The following is a 14,744-nucleotide window of genomic DNA, read 5'->3' as shown; positions in this document are numbered from 1 at the left end:
CAACCTTGAGGAGAAGGCAATAATGGCCTAGCTGGCAGCTGCTGGAGATAACAGGGGTTCCATCTCCACCCTCACAGAGGAGCTCCCATTCCTGGCCTGAAAGCCCAACCTATTTCCCAGGCCCCCCGGCCACTTCTTTCCGGCAACAATGGAAACAGGACAATGAAGTCCAGGGAAGAGGGTGGGGAGCTGGGAGCTGGGAAGGACATCTCCCGCTCACACATTCCAGTTGTGCCCCTCCAGTAGGTTCTGTGCTGGATGAGGTGACTTTTCGGATGGACGCAATCTTGATGTATGATATTTACATGTTCACGGGACACAGCGTGCTGCTCAGTACGTGTGAGCATGACATCACGTTTGGGTGATGAGTATCTGTCAGGTTAACATGTCACTTCTCTGTTGTGAGGACCGCACAGTCCTCTCTTTCAACTCTTCGAAACATACAGTGTTCTTGTCAGCACAGCCCCTGCCTCTGCATCACCTCTGACTCCTGACACACAAGCCCTGTCTCCTCCCCCGGTCATTCAGGGAACAGACATCGCTTCTAGGTTAGAGACAGTACTCGGGGTAGCCGAGGCCCTAGTTCAAATCTTGCCTTTGCCACTCATTGGCTATGAAACTGAAGTCCCTTTTGCTCTCGGAACCTCAGGGTCGTCATCTGCAAAGCTACGAGAAGAAACCACACTACACACGCTCACGAGACAGTCTCCGAACATCCCACTTGACCTATAGCTACTGTTTTGGGTACAGACAGATGCAGAAGTTTGGGGATCCCAGACCCAGCTTCACTTGTGCTAAATATAAGAATATTTCTCATCTAATTGGCTTGCTCAGCAAAGTAGAGAGACCCTGGCGGACCCCAGAAGCCCTTCGCAGACTTGATATTGTGGTCACCCTCCCTCTCCCTTCCATTCATGGAGAGCGATTTTAGAAGCAAACAGAACATGCAAAGCTATTCGGGATGAACAATGGACCAGATGGTAACGTTGGTCGGAAGCAATAGACATGATAAATAGCTTCCTGCTGCAACTCCTGATCAATTTCAATATTTAATAATTCCATTGCCACCCCCACCCACTCATCTGGCCCCCTCCACAGATTCCTGTGACAACACCCAGCTTTGAGGAACAAGCACTTCTTCCCTTTCTGGGTGTCAGCAAATATGATGACAATGCAGCTCAATTGCCACGTGGGCTCACTCGGTCCTCAATGCGGTAATTAACCTGCCAACGTGTTCTCGGGACAGGGAGGCTAGAAGGCCCTGCCAGCAGAAGTAGGCTCACCTGGTTGGTTCGATGACTGCTGACATCTTGCTACTCCCTTACCTCCCACCCCTGCCACAATAATGGGTAGGAGGATTTGACCCAGGCAGGAAGCCCAGGTCTACCATTCATTGCCTCTCAGCCTCAGTTTTATCCTCTGTACAATGGATGCAATCAGACCTGTTTCCAGAATGGTAGCTGGTGTCGCACAAAGCATGCAGCAGTGCTTGGCATGGAGGCAATGCCACCAAGTGGTATCAGGTAACATTGTTATCAAACACGGTGCTAGACAGCGGATGGATTTCTGAGTCAGTGCTATGCAGGATGGGCTGGCTGCACCCTCGTGGTTGGCATTTCTAGCCCACGTTGGGGTGTGGGATGGTCACATAGCCTCTCCAGAGAGTCTCGACAGCAGTAAGACAGAAAGAATCCACTAATAGGACTAACCACCCTGAATATGCAATGACTCCAAATGCACTAGTAGCCACTGGCGTATGAGCCCCCAGGGCCGTCTGGAGAACACAGGGCCTTAGTTTTACAGCTGAGACGCCCTGGGGTTGGAGGTGACGTGCCTTTGAGGCAACTGTGGCAGGACATGGTAAAACCAGTTCTCATCCAGATCCCTCAGCTTCTGACTTCAGGTCCTCCATCCAACCCCAGCAGGTGTGGCCCTTCCGTGTCTGGGGGGTGACAGCATGGCAGAGGGAAGGGGAGGATGGTGCCTGTGTACACCCTGTTCACCATCACCTTGTAACCTCCGCCACTGGAGCCCTGGTCTGTGGAATGAGGCCCCTAATGCCTCTGTGCTGGATCACGGGGACACTGAGTGAGAGACACTTTGCGACTTTGTGATTACCTGTTCAAAAGTCAGCTACGCTTACTACACTGCTCGGAGGATGGGGATGGGAAAGGAAACCCGCCCACTCGAAGGTAGGTTCTCCTGGCGTAAGAATCAAAAAGACAAAGAACAAAGCATGGGCTATCACAGTTCCAGCCTTTGGTGTGCCGTTCGATGTCTACCACAACCCTATCTCCTTGACCATTTTGCTCTACTCCTTTGGAGCTGGTTGGGGGTAGCCTGGGCTCGGCGGCCTTTTCAGGTGTTCATGTAGAAGTAGACCTACACTCCTGCCTAGGTCCATCCTCTTCCTGGACACTGGTTTATGCAACAGGCTCCTCCTCTAGAGGTCCTTTGTCCTCCTGGGAGGAAGAACACCCTTCCTGGTGCACCCCCGACCCCTGCTACATCAGCATCACTTCTCACGGGGATCTCAACTCCACAGAGCTCCTTCCAGGCAAGAGCCAAACTCTCAAGTCCACCCACGGCCTGGCTGCTGTGTGCTGAGCAAGCAAGCGGGGTCACAGAGGAACAGGTGAAGAGCAGCTTACATACGGTAGTGATTAAGTAAAAGTGGGGAGGCTAAGAGTGGGACTGGGGTTTGGGGAGAGGTTGCCCAGCCTTGGTAGCAGACAGTGCCTCAGGGTTTAAATCCCACTCCATTCCTCACCCCTCTCCTCGCCTCCATAACATAAAAGGACAGAAGACGCACAGAGGCCCTCCCCGTGCCTGTCAGGCAAGGCAGCCATCGGGTACCTGTGTCCCGCTGGTCCAGAGCCATCGAGTTCCACCTCCTTGTGATGTCGATGTAGAGGATGTCAACCGCCGCCATGGATAGGCTGCTGCTGCTCAGCTTGCAGTTCCTGCCGTGACAGGGAAGAAGGCGTGTTACTCCACGGTGGGCACGTCCTCAGTTCTCTTTTCCCCTCAGGCTGAGGCGGACTGAACATTTGTGCACCTCTGGAAATCCACAGTAGGTCTTTGGAGATGAAGAGCTCATGTGGGTGGGGCCCTAGCAGATCAATTAGTGCCCCGTACAAAGACACTAAAGGGAGGAGAGCTTGCACACTTTCCTGCTTCTTACCACAGAGAAAGCAGCCATGATCGAGCCAGGAGCGAGCCCTTGGCAGGCACCTACGTGCCAGCATTTCAGCCCTGACCTCCCAACCTCTAGATTGAGAGAAGTGAGCCTCCATTGTTTAAGCCACTCCAGCTGTTCCAATGGGGAACTTGTCTTTGCTCAGCTCGATGTACTTCCAGAATTCCTGGAGGTTGGCAGAGGGACAGTGGGAAGAAGGTTTCAGGTGGGAACTGGGGATAGAGGCTGTGGCTTTAGTCTGGAGCTAATGAGAGGGCAGTAGAGACAGTCATTCTTGAGTGGCTCTGCCAGTGAATGCCAATGAAAATTGTGCCTGGGCAGGCCACTCCCCTTGCTGCCCTCGGGACTTTAGTGTTTTCTTTTTGTCAGCTGGATCTCATACAGCCTGGAAGTCCCTGTCCACTCCCAAACAGAAACCAGACTCTTTGTGATGGTTTGTGTATGGTTGGCCCAGGGAGTGGCAATATTTTGGAGGTGTGACCTAGTTGGAGTAGGTGTGTCACTGTGAGTGTGGGCTTTAAGACCCTCGTCCTAGCTACCCGGAAGTCAGTCTTCTCCTAGCAGACTTCAGATGAAGATGTAGAACTCTTAGCTCCTCTTGTACCATGTCTGCCTGGATGCTGCCCTGCTCCTGACTTGAAGATGATGGACTGAACCTCTGACCCTGTAAGCCAGGCCCAATTAAACGTTGTCCTTATAAGAGTTGACTTGGTCATGGTGTCTGCTCACAGCAGTGAAACCCTAACTAAGATATTCTTTTCTTTTTCTTCTTATTTTAATTTTTATACTAGAGTTTCAAATAGCCCAGGTTAGCCTCAAACTCACTGTAAGACTGAGGATGATCCTCCTGCCTCCACCTCCTGAGTACTGGGATTGTACTTGTTATGTTGTTGTTTTGTTTTTTGTTAATTTGTCTATTTTCATCTCTTTATTGAATCTTTGTGAATTTCACAACATGCATTCTAATCCCAGTTCCGCTCCTATCCTGTCATATCTGCTCCCTGCCTTGCAATCTCCCCCTCGAACAAAACAAAAACAAACAAACACACAAATCATCTTTTGTGAAGCCTGCAGTATAGCACAGTGTCACAACGTGTCACACACTATATTCTTTTGCCCGAACAGCTTTACTTGCAAACGTTCACTGCAATGACTCAGACTGTTTCGAGGCCTCTGGCTTCTGCTACACCCATTGATACTGGATCCCCACTGCGACTCCTCTCTGATACCCTGTTGTTGCTCTGTGTCATGGAGATCTGCAGCTTTGGATCTCAGGACTGGCCCCATCAGGGGCCCCATCAGTTCATAGGTGGAGTAGACGTTGGAGTGGGCCAACCTAGAGCCCTAGATCTGGGTCTGGGCGGAAGCAGAGTCAGTCAGCCTGCCAGCTCTCCCGCACCTTCAACACCAAGGCCAGCTCTCTGGCTCTCACAGCCTTGGGGGCCAGCTCACTCTCACTCCTGCAACCAGAGCTCTGACTGCCCTGGGATGGAACCCTGGGTCTCATACTTGCTAAGTAACAGTTCTACCGGTGAAGCCACACCCTAGCTTCAGGAACCGCATGGCCAAGAAATACTCTTATGTATGTGTCTTCATCTTCTTATGAATCGTAACCAACTCTGCCCTCTCCTGCCACTGCAAGGCAGCTGCCCGTGTCACGTTTGCTTGACCTGGTAATGAGAGCTCACCACCGAAGCAGATGAAGCCATCACTGTGGTGTGGGAGACTTTCTTCCTGGATCTCACCAGATGAATCCTTGAATCCTTGACATGACAACAAGAGGCTTGATGTCTCTTTACTTCACCTCTCTTAACTTGTCAGTTTCATATAAGTCCGGAATCAGCCACACACAGGCCCAGATTTGCAGAGTAGAAAACACAGGCTGGGCCCACTTCACTGGAGAGGCCCTTCCATACCTTGCTGCATGCTTCTCTATCTGGAGGCATGAGGAGGGTGGATGCTCCTGGTGCTCTCTTTGCTTAGGTGTAGGGAGTCTGAGGTCAGCAATGGTCCTTTCTGTCGAAGCCACAAAGGTGGCCTTTGAGGTCCCCTCCCTTCCACAGACTTATTTGGTCTGGAAAAGTGGGTGGGTGAACAGCAGCTAGATGCTTGGCTGTGGGCCAGCTGCTGAGGATGCGAGAGATCCTAGAGTCCTGAGGGGATCGAGTCCTCACTGTCTCACTTTCCACTTCCTCCCAAGCCACGACCAAGCTTTTATCACCCCTTTGAGGTAATGAGACCCAGGTCGAAAGGACAGAGCCTAGGGCAGCCATTGGCCTGTCTGCCTCCCCTACCTTTCCACCCCGCCCCTCGATATGATTGTTCTGGAAGGCAGGATTTACCTAGGAGTCCTGGAGACTGGACCATGGGCCAGCTGCTGGGATGTCGTGGTTATATCTCACACTCTTTGGACAGTTCTGGCGTATCACATCCGCGAGCCCAGCTGATGATAAAGTGCTTCTCTGATGTCCTATTTGTCATTATTCCCTGTGTGAGAGTTCCCATGGGTGTCGGACTGGTGAGGTTTTGATTGGCAAGCATGATTGGCACCCAGAGGCCCCTCTCCAAATCCAGGTCCACTCCTTAACCACGGTGGCTGTGAGTATGCCCAGCATGGTGTCCGGATGAGGCCATTGCTCCTCTGCCCTGGCACACTTGCTTGCCCCTCCCTCCCCTCCCTTCTTCCCACCCGTCTGCATTTTCCAGACCATCAATTCCCGTCCTGCTCCGTATTTCAATCACGAGCTGCCACGGCACACTTCAAAGCACATCAGCGCACAGTTATTGAGCCTCAGTAACAACATGTCAGCAGACGCCGGGCTTTTCCTGTCACCTGTCACCCAGATGGCTATCTCTATTGGTTTCTGCTGGGGGACAGTGCTCCGGTCTCTTGAGTTGCACTGTCAATGTATGTTGCTAATTTCCAAGGCTTCATTAAGAAAAGCCAATTGCCTTCCCCAAGTGGCCACGCCTGCGTCCTCAGGACTGGCTACCCGCTTCCCGAAAGGATGGAGTGCAGCCCGGCTTGCTCCATGGGTTAACGAAGGATAAAACCGGAAACTGAACTGACCACTGGTATATAGTTATTTTTTTTTTCCTGACAGGAAGAAAATAGAAGTGTCAAACCTTTAGCAGAAGCCGTAATTTACCAGGGAGAATTCTCCATTTATCCCCTTTCCAAGGTAACCCATCCTCCCCGGCAATACTGCCAAATGCAGCTGATTACGATGTCTTCAGTCAGAGCAGAGAAGGGATGGTCTGTGTTAGCTGCAGCAGGTGGGAAGTGCTTTCAGAGAATTTGGATTCTGTGGGTATTTCTCGGGCACTATCCATTTGCAAGGTCCTTTCTTGCCCCAAGGTCTCAGAATCCTTATAGGCGCATGTGAGGGAGGAATCCCTGGTCTCCTTTTAGTGTGTGTGTGTGTGTGTGTGTGTGTGTGTGTGTGTGTGTGTGTGTAGGTTGAGGCACAGAGAATCACTACTTGCTGGAGATCCCAGGGCACACTCTGCACCCCATCTCCCCTTGGAGACAGAGGAGCAGGCAGAGGATCTATGTCCCAGCAAAGGGTTCTGGGAGGAGCTTAGGACCAAGAGACAAAGGCTCAGTTTAAATTGGGGAGTTTTGGGACAGAAGGCTTCGGGGAGATAAGCGGGGCCTCTCGAAGGCAGGGTCTCCCAGGTTTGTCGTTTGGTTACCAGGCATTCTCCATGAGCTCAAATAGAGTCTTTAGAAATGAGGGTTAATTGCCTAGCCACTAAATACAGAGCTTATCTTCTCCTCCGTGGGCAGCAGTATTTAGGGCCCAGTGACAGGGGCGGCACAGCTCTCAGGGGCTTGTGAACCAGACACGGCATGTGACAGCCAGCCACCATGGAGCTCGATCTCCCCTTAAGCCCCAGACACAGTCTGTCCAACGAATGGGTCGAAGGGAAAGTTCTTTAGTGGAGAGAACTCAGAGAAGTGGGGCATGTGAGAAGCTAGACATTTTCTAGAAAAAGGATGAAGGTTTGGGGTCTTGGCTTTGCCGAGTGTCCTTGGGCACATCACAGGAGTTCTTGATTGCTCGTCTGGATGTCGGTTACCCACCAGACTTCACCCTGGCGGTGATGCTCCCTGCCCAGCGCGTGGGGAGAAGCTGATGACAATGAAAGCCTTCCCCAGTGGTGGAGAATCGGTTGAAAAAACGGATCGCTGTGTGTTTCTTGTTTTTTCTTTTCTTATCTTTTTTTTTTTTTCTGGAATGGAAGGGATCTGAGTGCACATGATGGGAGAGAATCGCAAATCATTCAAGCTCATTAGGAGCCTGAGTAGAACGGGATTTGAAATGATCATTCCACTTCTTCCTAACTGCCGATGGCTCCTGGGAAATTTAGGGACCAACTTTTTCCACTCCACAAAATCCTATTTATAGAATTTCTTTTATGTTCATCCTTCTCTGTGGAGAAGAGAGAGAGCAGCTCCCCCACCCCCAGAGAGGTTTCTGTAAGGTAAAAGGTATTCAAACAGTCATGTTTATTTATTATAAAAGGTGGGGCAGCATTTGGGAGTCAGGGAATGAGGTGTCCGTGCTTTAAACCATCCATGTTTCTCAAGGCTGTGGAGAAGAAGTGCACAGACTTCTGGGAAGCAGTGGCCACAGAGGGACAGTTTAAAGTCACCAAGGGGTTAATGATGGAGGGGAAACTATCTCCTTATGCTTCTATCCTAGAACATTCGGACAGACCGTGCCTCTCGGAGAGAAACCCCCACCACTCTCTATTACGAAGCACATTAATATCTCCGTACAGTAAGGGGAGGTGGGAGACGAGAAAGGGAAGAATGTGTCCTTTGGTTCAAAAGAAGACACTGGATCAGAAGCAGCGAGAGGAGAGTGGTGGAGCAGGGTTTTAAAGCATGGTCTTGTGGTGCAGGGGCTGCGGTTTCCCTGGAAGGAGCCTGACTGGGGCCAACTGTTGATTCCCCAGTTGTGTCTGGTGGAAAATGCAGGGAGTTATGGGAACAGTGTCCTCCATGAATTACATCTGATGTCTCCTGCCCCCAACTAGTGATCTATTGGTGGGCGCCTCGTACAGATACATATCTCTCAAGGAAGGCTTCCAAGCTGAAGTATCCATCAGACTGTTTTTATTTTCAAGAGAAATAGAAGCCTCCACACCCTGGCAATTATTATAAAATGAATTTTCCAGAAATAAAAAAGTAAATAAAAGGCGGAGCTCAATTCGTGGCGACGATGTATGTGACTATCACGCGGCTCCTGAGAAGATGGTGCTCTGGGCTGGTTAGAGTGTCTAGACAAGAGAATGACAGTTCGTTATTTCTCATTCTTGGAGGAAGAGAGAAGTGGAAGATGGCCGGGTGGGCATTAGCATAATTCGCTCTGAAAACTGCTGATCTACGCTGCAAGTTCTGAGAGACGGACACCGAAAATAAATCCAGGCGACCGTTTATTATTTCCTTCCCTTCAAGGAATGTGGAGAGAAAAGGAGTGGGTAGCAGATATGAAGGGCGAGTTCAACTTCGGGCGTCTGTGTGGGAGCCGTGAGGGAAGCGTGCACCGTGCTGGGAATATGCCTGCTTCGAAGTGCTCCTCTGAAGGGCACTTGGTTCAATTCGGCATATGGCATAAATATTATTAATTCATAACGAAGTAACATTTAAACCGGAGTGGAAAGGAGAGAGATAGAGAACAGTCGTTAGCAGGTGGTGAAATTTAATCCACAAGACTGAACATACCCAGATAAATTGGAAAGCGGAGAATTATCATATTTTGCTATTAAGTTGCCATTGGGGTTTCTTGGGACGCCTTTAAGGAAGCGTCTGTTACCTAGTGCAGCGTTTCACCACTTCCCCCAGCATCCTTGATTAGGGCAGGCGTTTGCTGGGTCGCCTTGTTCTTTGGGTCCATCTGCTTGAGCTGCCTCTTGGCCACCTGAAGATGCTCTTTTCCTGTCACATTCTGCCGCAGCTCACTGATGGCCTGGGCTGGCTGGGGATGGGTAGTGGTGGCTGCAGAACCTAACGGTCCCTAATCTTGAAAAAATCGGTTTTTCATGCAAATGCCGCTTGCTGATGACGGAGAGAGAATCACAAAGCCTGTCGAGTCCAGGTAGCTTTGCAAGGATATTTTTGCACAGGCCCATTCTGACCTGAGAGCTATTTAGAAACATTCTTAATTCTATTTTCTCTTCAGTATTGTGTGAAACGTGGGGTTTTTCTTACAGGCGCGGTCCTAGGCTTTCAAACAAGTGTTACTGCCTCTGTGGGCAGTCCTGCTTTGATGGGATCCACACGTGGTTAAATCCATTCTTCCAATACAGAGATTTTACATAAAAATAAAGAGTGCATCGCTTCTTTGGGAGAGGCCCAAAGCTCTGGTGACATTAAGTGTGCTAGTGACGGTTCCCCAAGCAGTTGAGACTGGGAGCTGCCGAGTGTCTCCAGATCTCCTCCTTGTCTTGAGCAAAATTTCCTCAGAAGTGGCCAAGAAGCCTTCTAGAACCTCAACCAGTTCACAGAGCCTCAGATCCAGTGCAGCCTGAATCACACACCTTCCTTGACCTCTCAGCTTGGGCCACACGACATCCTTCTGCTGGCTGTCCCTGCTGCCTTGGTGACATGTTTGTCTACTGCTCAGTCAGTAGTAGGGCAAACCTTGCCTCCTCCAGGAGGCCACCGTGGATCCCAGCAGAAGGATAAAAGTTCGCCGTTCTTATTTCTAGCTCTCGGTTCTGTTCGCAGCTCCAGCCAGGGAGCGCTTGGTCACAGCCTTGGACTTTGCCAAAGGCTGGCTGTAGTGGAAAGTCCCATACGCTGTTAGTCAGGGAGACCCAGGGGAAGGAAGGGCTTCTTCAGCTTGTCTTTGAACATGCTAGGCAGCTTCTTGGGAAGAGATGGGTGTGGGGCAGATGTCACAGGACCTGTGTTCCTCACGTATTCTGACAGCTCCACAGATGAAGCTCAGCTAGTCCTTCAGTCCTTCAGGCGTTCAGTGGAGGCTTCTGTGGCATGGTGCAGAAGCTGGGCAGGTCCTGAGGGTTCTTGCCTTTGTTCCAGGAAGTCTAAGCCATGGACACGTCATGCAAATGAAGTCACCTTCGTGTCCACCTCATTTCTGTCCTCTGTCCTTCCACAAGCCCTCAGATTAGGGTCCTTCATGTCCCACAGCTCAAATAAGAATCACCAAGAGGTAGAGGATGCCTTGCTATTGTCTTTCTCACTGTGATGAGACAGCAGCATTTATACACTTTAAAACACACACACACACACACACACACACACACACACACACACACACACACACACACAGCCTCTAGGAGCCAGCAAGATGGCTCAGAGGATAAGGATGCTTGCCACTAAGCCAGACAACCTGAGTTCGATCTCTAGAATCCACGTTAGAAGGAGAGAACTGACTCCTGAAAGCTGTCCTCTGACCTCCACAGGCATGCTGTGGTGTATGTGCACCTAAACTCTCACACACACAGAAATGAACGAACGAATAGGGATACTACAAAGTCGATTTCCTGGCTTCCCATGTAACTAGAAGTAGCCAGCAAGATGGAGACGTAAAATCATTGCCTATAGCATCCAGAATATCTGTTCAGGACTTTAATTCACCCACTACTACTAGAGATCAGTGCTACCACTCCCTTCCTCCTTCCAGTGTAGGACTCAGCCACGGTGGCTAGATTTTGAGCATCCATCTTGTGACCGTAAGGTAACCCTGAAGCCGTCAGAATAGACTTAGCATAGGGTAAGCAGAAGTTAGGTGGGACACTTGTGAGTCACTGACCAGCCCGAGAGCCCTGCTGCTGGCTCTTGGGTCTAAGTCACTTGAAGGCAGCAGCATCCTCTGATGAGCATCCAAAGCAAAGCCCAAGAAGAGGCAAAGACTCTCATTGGGCAAACAGCCCCCTTGATCTAGGCCTTGGGCCGGGTGTTTTATGATCCATCATACCCCAGACTGATAATACCACGCAAGGCAGGAATGTTGCTCACATGAAGGAAGTGGGACTTAGAGACTAATGGATTTTTCCAAAGCCACACAGCCAATAAACAATATATATGCTCAGTTGCAAAGCCAGGACTAGTAGACCCTAAAGCCTATGCCATCCCTTCCCCCAAACTCCCGCCTTTGAAACTAATGCAATGCCCTTTTCGAGCACCCTGCACCCAGAGCTTCAGGTTTTCTAACTTGAGAACAAAGACTTGGGTCTGCCATCTTACCAAGAACACCAGATGACTGGTGGCAGGCTCTGTAAACTCCGTCTGGAGAAACCTTGGGCAAAACATGGCTTCCAACTCTCTGCATCTAATTATTTGCCTTAGTGAAGTGGCTTTGAGATGCAGGGTAAGGATGTTAAAACCAAGGACAAGAGGGGACAGCAATGCTGAGGGCTGTCAGAGACGTTTCCTTTTGAGGTGGCAGTGCCACTGAGAACTGCAAATGAGCTGTTCCCTGCTGGAGTCAGATCATGTTTGTTGAAGTGATCTAGGGTCAGCGGTTTGGCATAGCTGTCAGGTTTGTACCAGAGCCTGTGCAGGCACTGGCCGTGTGTGTGTGTGTGTGTGTGTGTGTGTGTGTGTGTGTGTGTGTGTGTGTGTGTGTGTGTGTGAGAGAGAGAGAGAGAGAGAGAGAGAGAGAGAGATTATAGAATATATAAATTTTTATAACATTCTTTAACCATTGTAGAAAAAACTAACATTCATCAATCATTTGCCGTATACTAGATGTTTCTCTGTTGTCCTGATTAATCCTATACACAAAACACACACGAAACAACACACACACACACACACACACACACACACACACACACACACACTATAAAATAAATACTCCTCCCCAGGTCTGTAGGATAAAGACCCCATGGGTCCAGGGATAGAATGAGCTTGCCCTGGGTCTTTATGGCTGGTGCGCTCTCCTGTGTTGCCCCACAGTGTTCCGAAGGATGGAGGCAAATTGAATGAACCATAAAAGACAGGCAATGAGAGGCAACTGCTCACTTTGTAGCTTATAGCAAAAACCCCTTTCTTGTTTTCTGTTTTACCTTGAAAATTCATGCAAGTTTTGTTCAGCATGCATTATAAACATGTTATTTTAAAATCAGAACACATGTACTATATAATTTACCAGATTAATTATTGAAGTTTTTACTCCAGAAACTCTGTGGAGTGAGACGCCTTTGTGAACTCAGCCACAGCCAGGTTATTCCTACTGGGAAAACACGTGCTAAGCAGCGTAAGGCTGGTTGGAGCCCAAGAGCAATTACTCGTAGGTGTTCAAGGACCTGGTTCAGGGTAACTGCTACATTAGAATAGGGTTTGAGGATGTCGTCTGTGCTAGCTCTGCTCTGTTAATGTAATAAAACCCTCTGACTGAAAGCGACTCAGGGAAGAGAAGGGTTCATTTCCTCTTACACTTCCATCATTGCGGGAAGTCAGGGCAGGAACTCAAGGACCTTGATGTAGAAAACATGGAGGAATGCTGCTTGCTGGCTTTCTTCCTGGCTTGCTCACAGGTTCTAGCTTTTGAATACAGCCTAGGGCCACCTGCCTGGGAATGCTGTCCCCCACGGTGTGCCAGGCTCTCCCGCATGGATTGAGAGTCAAGACAGCCCTCCACAGACACGTCTACAGGCCAATCTGGGGACTTTCCTCTCAGGGGACTTCGGGTTGGGTCAAGTTGATTAGCCAAGGCATCCCCAGAGGACTCCTGTGTTGGAAGCATGGACCTCATGCTGCTGAGGGGGTGGCATGTTTTGGAGGCTGAGCCTGTAGATCTTTAGGTCACTGGGCATTTGCCCGTGGAGGGCACTAGTTCTTGTGGGAACCTGTGTTGTTTTAAGAATGAGCCTGACTCTTACCTGCTTTCTGGCATCCGTCCACTCTGAACATGTTCTCCTTCTCCTGCACATGCTTCCCCATGATATTATCTGCCATTAGACTCTTACCAAAGATCTAATAATGGGGCTACTCGATCCGAGACTAAGCTGCTACCTAAAACTGCCCTAAGTTATATAAACCCCCTTTCTTTGTAAAGTTATCCAACTTCAGGTTTTGTGTCATAACAATAGAAAATGACTATTATGGTAGCACACATCTTATTGGTGTGTATGGATATGTGGGAGTGGGTGGGAACATGTGTCTATGGAGCCTAGAGGTTGATTTTGAGTGTCTCCCTCTACTGTATTCTACCTTATTTTCGAGGCAGGCTCTTTACTGAAGCTGGAATTTTGTACTTTTTGCTAGATTAGCTTGCTAGCCAGCTCCTGTCTTACCCTGTTTTTCCCATCTCTGGTGCTGGAGTTACTATTGCGTGCTGCCATGTCTGGTTGTTATGTGGGCACTGGGGATGTGAACTCAGGTCCTCGTGCTTGTGTATCAAGAGTCATCTCCTACTGAGTCGTCTCTCAGCTCCACAACTGCTTGTTTGTAACAATGAACCTATGGTTTAAGTGTCATGGTCATAATGTTCATCGACTCATTTTACAAGAAGATCACACACACACACACACACACACACACACACACACACACACACACACACAAGCACGCACACAAGGATGAACACTATAGGATCAGGGCAGCCCTGAGATGACTACAGCCTCAAACAGGGTACCGATTCGACACCATGGTCTCCCAAGAGCAGCCATGGGCCATATAGCCACCCAGAGGAGTGACTGGGCTCCACCCTCTCCAAAACTCAAGCTGGAGGAAGCTGGTCTCACTAACCTTATGAAGGTCCGAAAGCCAGTTGGTCCCAACTTCATTGTCCCCTTGATTCCCAGGAATCGGATGAACAAATTGGCCATCCTGTCCACCAGGCGTAGGTAATTGAACTGCTTGGCATACTTGGGGAACACCTGCTTGAGGCAAATGGAGGGCAGATGGGCTTCAGGGTTGGGCTCGAAGTCTCCGGCCAGGTCACAGCTCAGATCTTCCTTTGCAGCGAAAGGCCTATCCATCTGCTGAGACCTGAAAATCACAAGACACTCATGACTACTGCCGACCTCCAGGGCTTGCTTCCTTCCCTTGGGATGGCATTTACACACTAGGAAACTGGCTTCTAGAAGTGGCCTGTCAATGCCCACACAGCTCCTACAGAGTGAAGCCAAGGCTTGAACCCAGGGCAGAGCTAGGACTGGAAACACTGTCTTCCTCTGTCCCGCCGGCCTGGCTTCCAAGATGGGAGACCTCCTCCACTCTGCTCATGATTCAAGGGAATGCTCAATTGTGAGCAGCCTGGGTCTGACTTCAAACTCCTACTTACAGGTAGTAATTGAATAATTAAGAAATAGAAAAATCTCACTGAGATTTTTTGGAAAGGATCCATAGGCACAGCTCAGTGAACAACTTGGGAAGAAACCTCCATTCCCTGGTCCCAGGGACACAGGTGCCTTTCTGTCTTAACTGCTTGCTTGGAGCTCGCACAGGAACATGACGAGAGTTTTGTGGCTCCTTAGCCTGTGCGTTTTATTCTGAAGTTATTCCGATAATCAAGAAAATGAGCAGGTAGAGAGTTTTACCTTCCCACCATGACACAGC

At 49.7% G+C, this 14,744-nt stretch overlaps 1 protein-coding gene across 1 annotated transcript in view; it reads right to left on the bottom strand.

Annotated features, from left to right (window-relative positions):
* The window catches only part of LOC116901346 (tubulin polyglutamylase TTLL11-like), a 47,683-nt gene extending 33,511 nt beyond the window's left edge, over nucleotides 1-14,172 (bottom strand). The window contains exons 1-2 of the mRNA XM_032903182.1: nucleotides 13,932-14,172; nucleotides 2,857-2,963 (exon numbers count right to left, since the gene is read on the bottom strand). Coding sequence (XP_032759073.1) covers nucleotides 2,857-2,963; nucleotides 13,932-14,164 — 340 coding nt within the window. The 5' untranslated portion in view covers nucleotides 14,165-14,172. The remainder of the gene's footprint in view (nucleotides 1-2,856; nucleotides 2,964-13,931) is intronic.
* Between the last annotated feature and the right edge of the window lie 572 nt (nucleotides 14,173-14,744).

The sequence above is a fragment of the Rattus rattus genome, chromosome 5 (assembly GCF_011064425.1).
Source record: "Rattus rattus isolate New Zealand chromosome 5, Rrattus_CSIRO_v1, whole genome shotgun sequence".
NCBI classification, from domain to species: Eukaryota; Metazoa; Chordata; class Mammalia; order Rodentia; family Muridae; genus Rattus; species Rattus rattus.
Note: the sequence above shows the minus strand (reverse complement) of the source record. Positions and strands in the feature narration are given on the sequence as shown.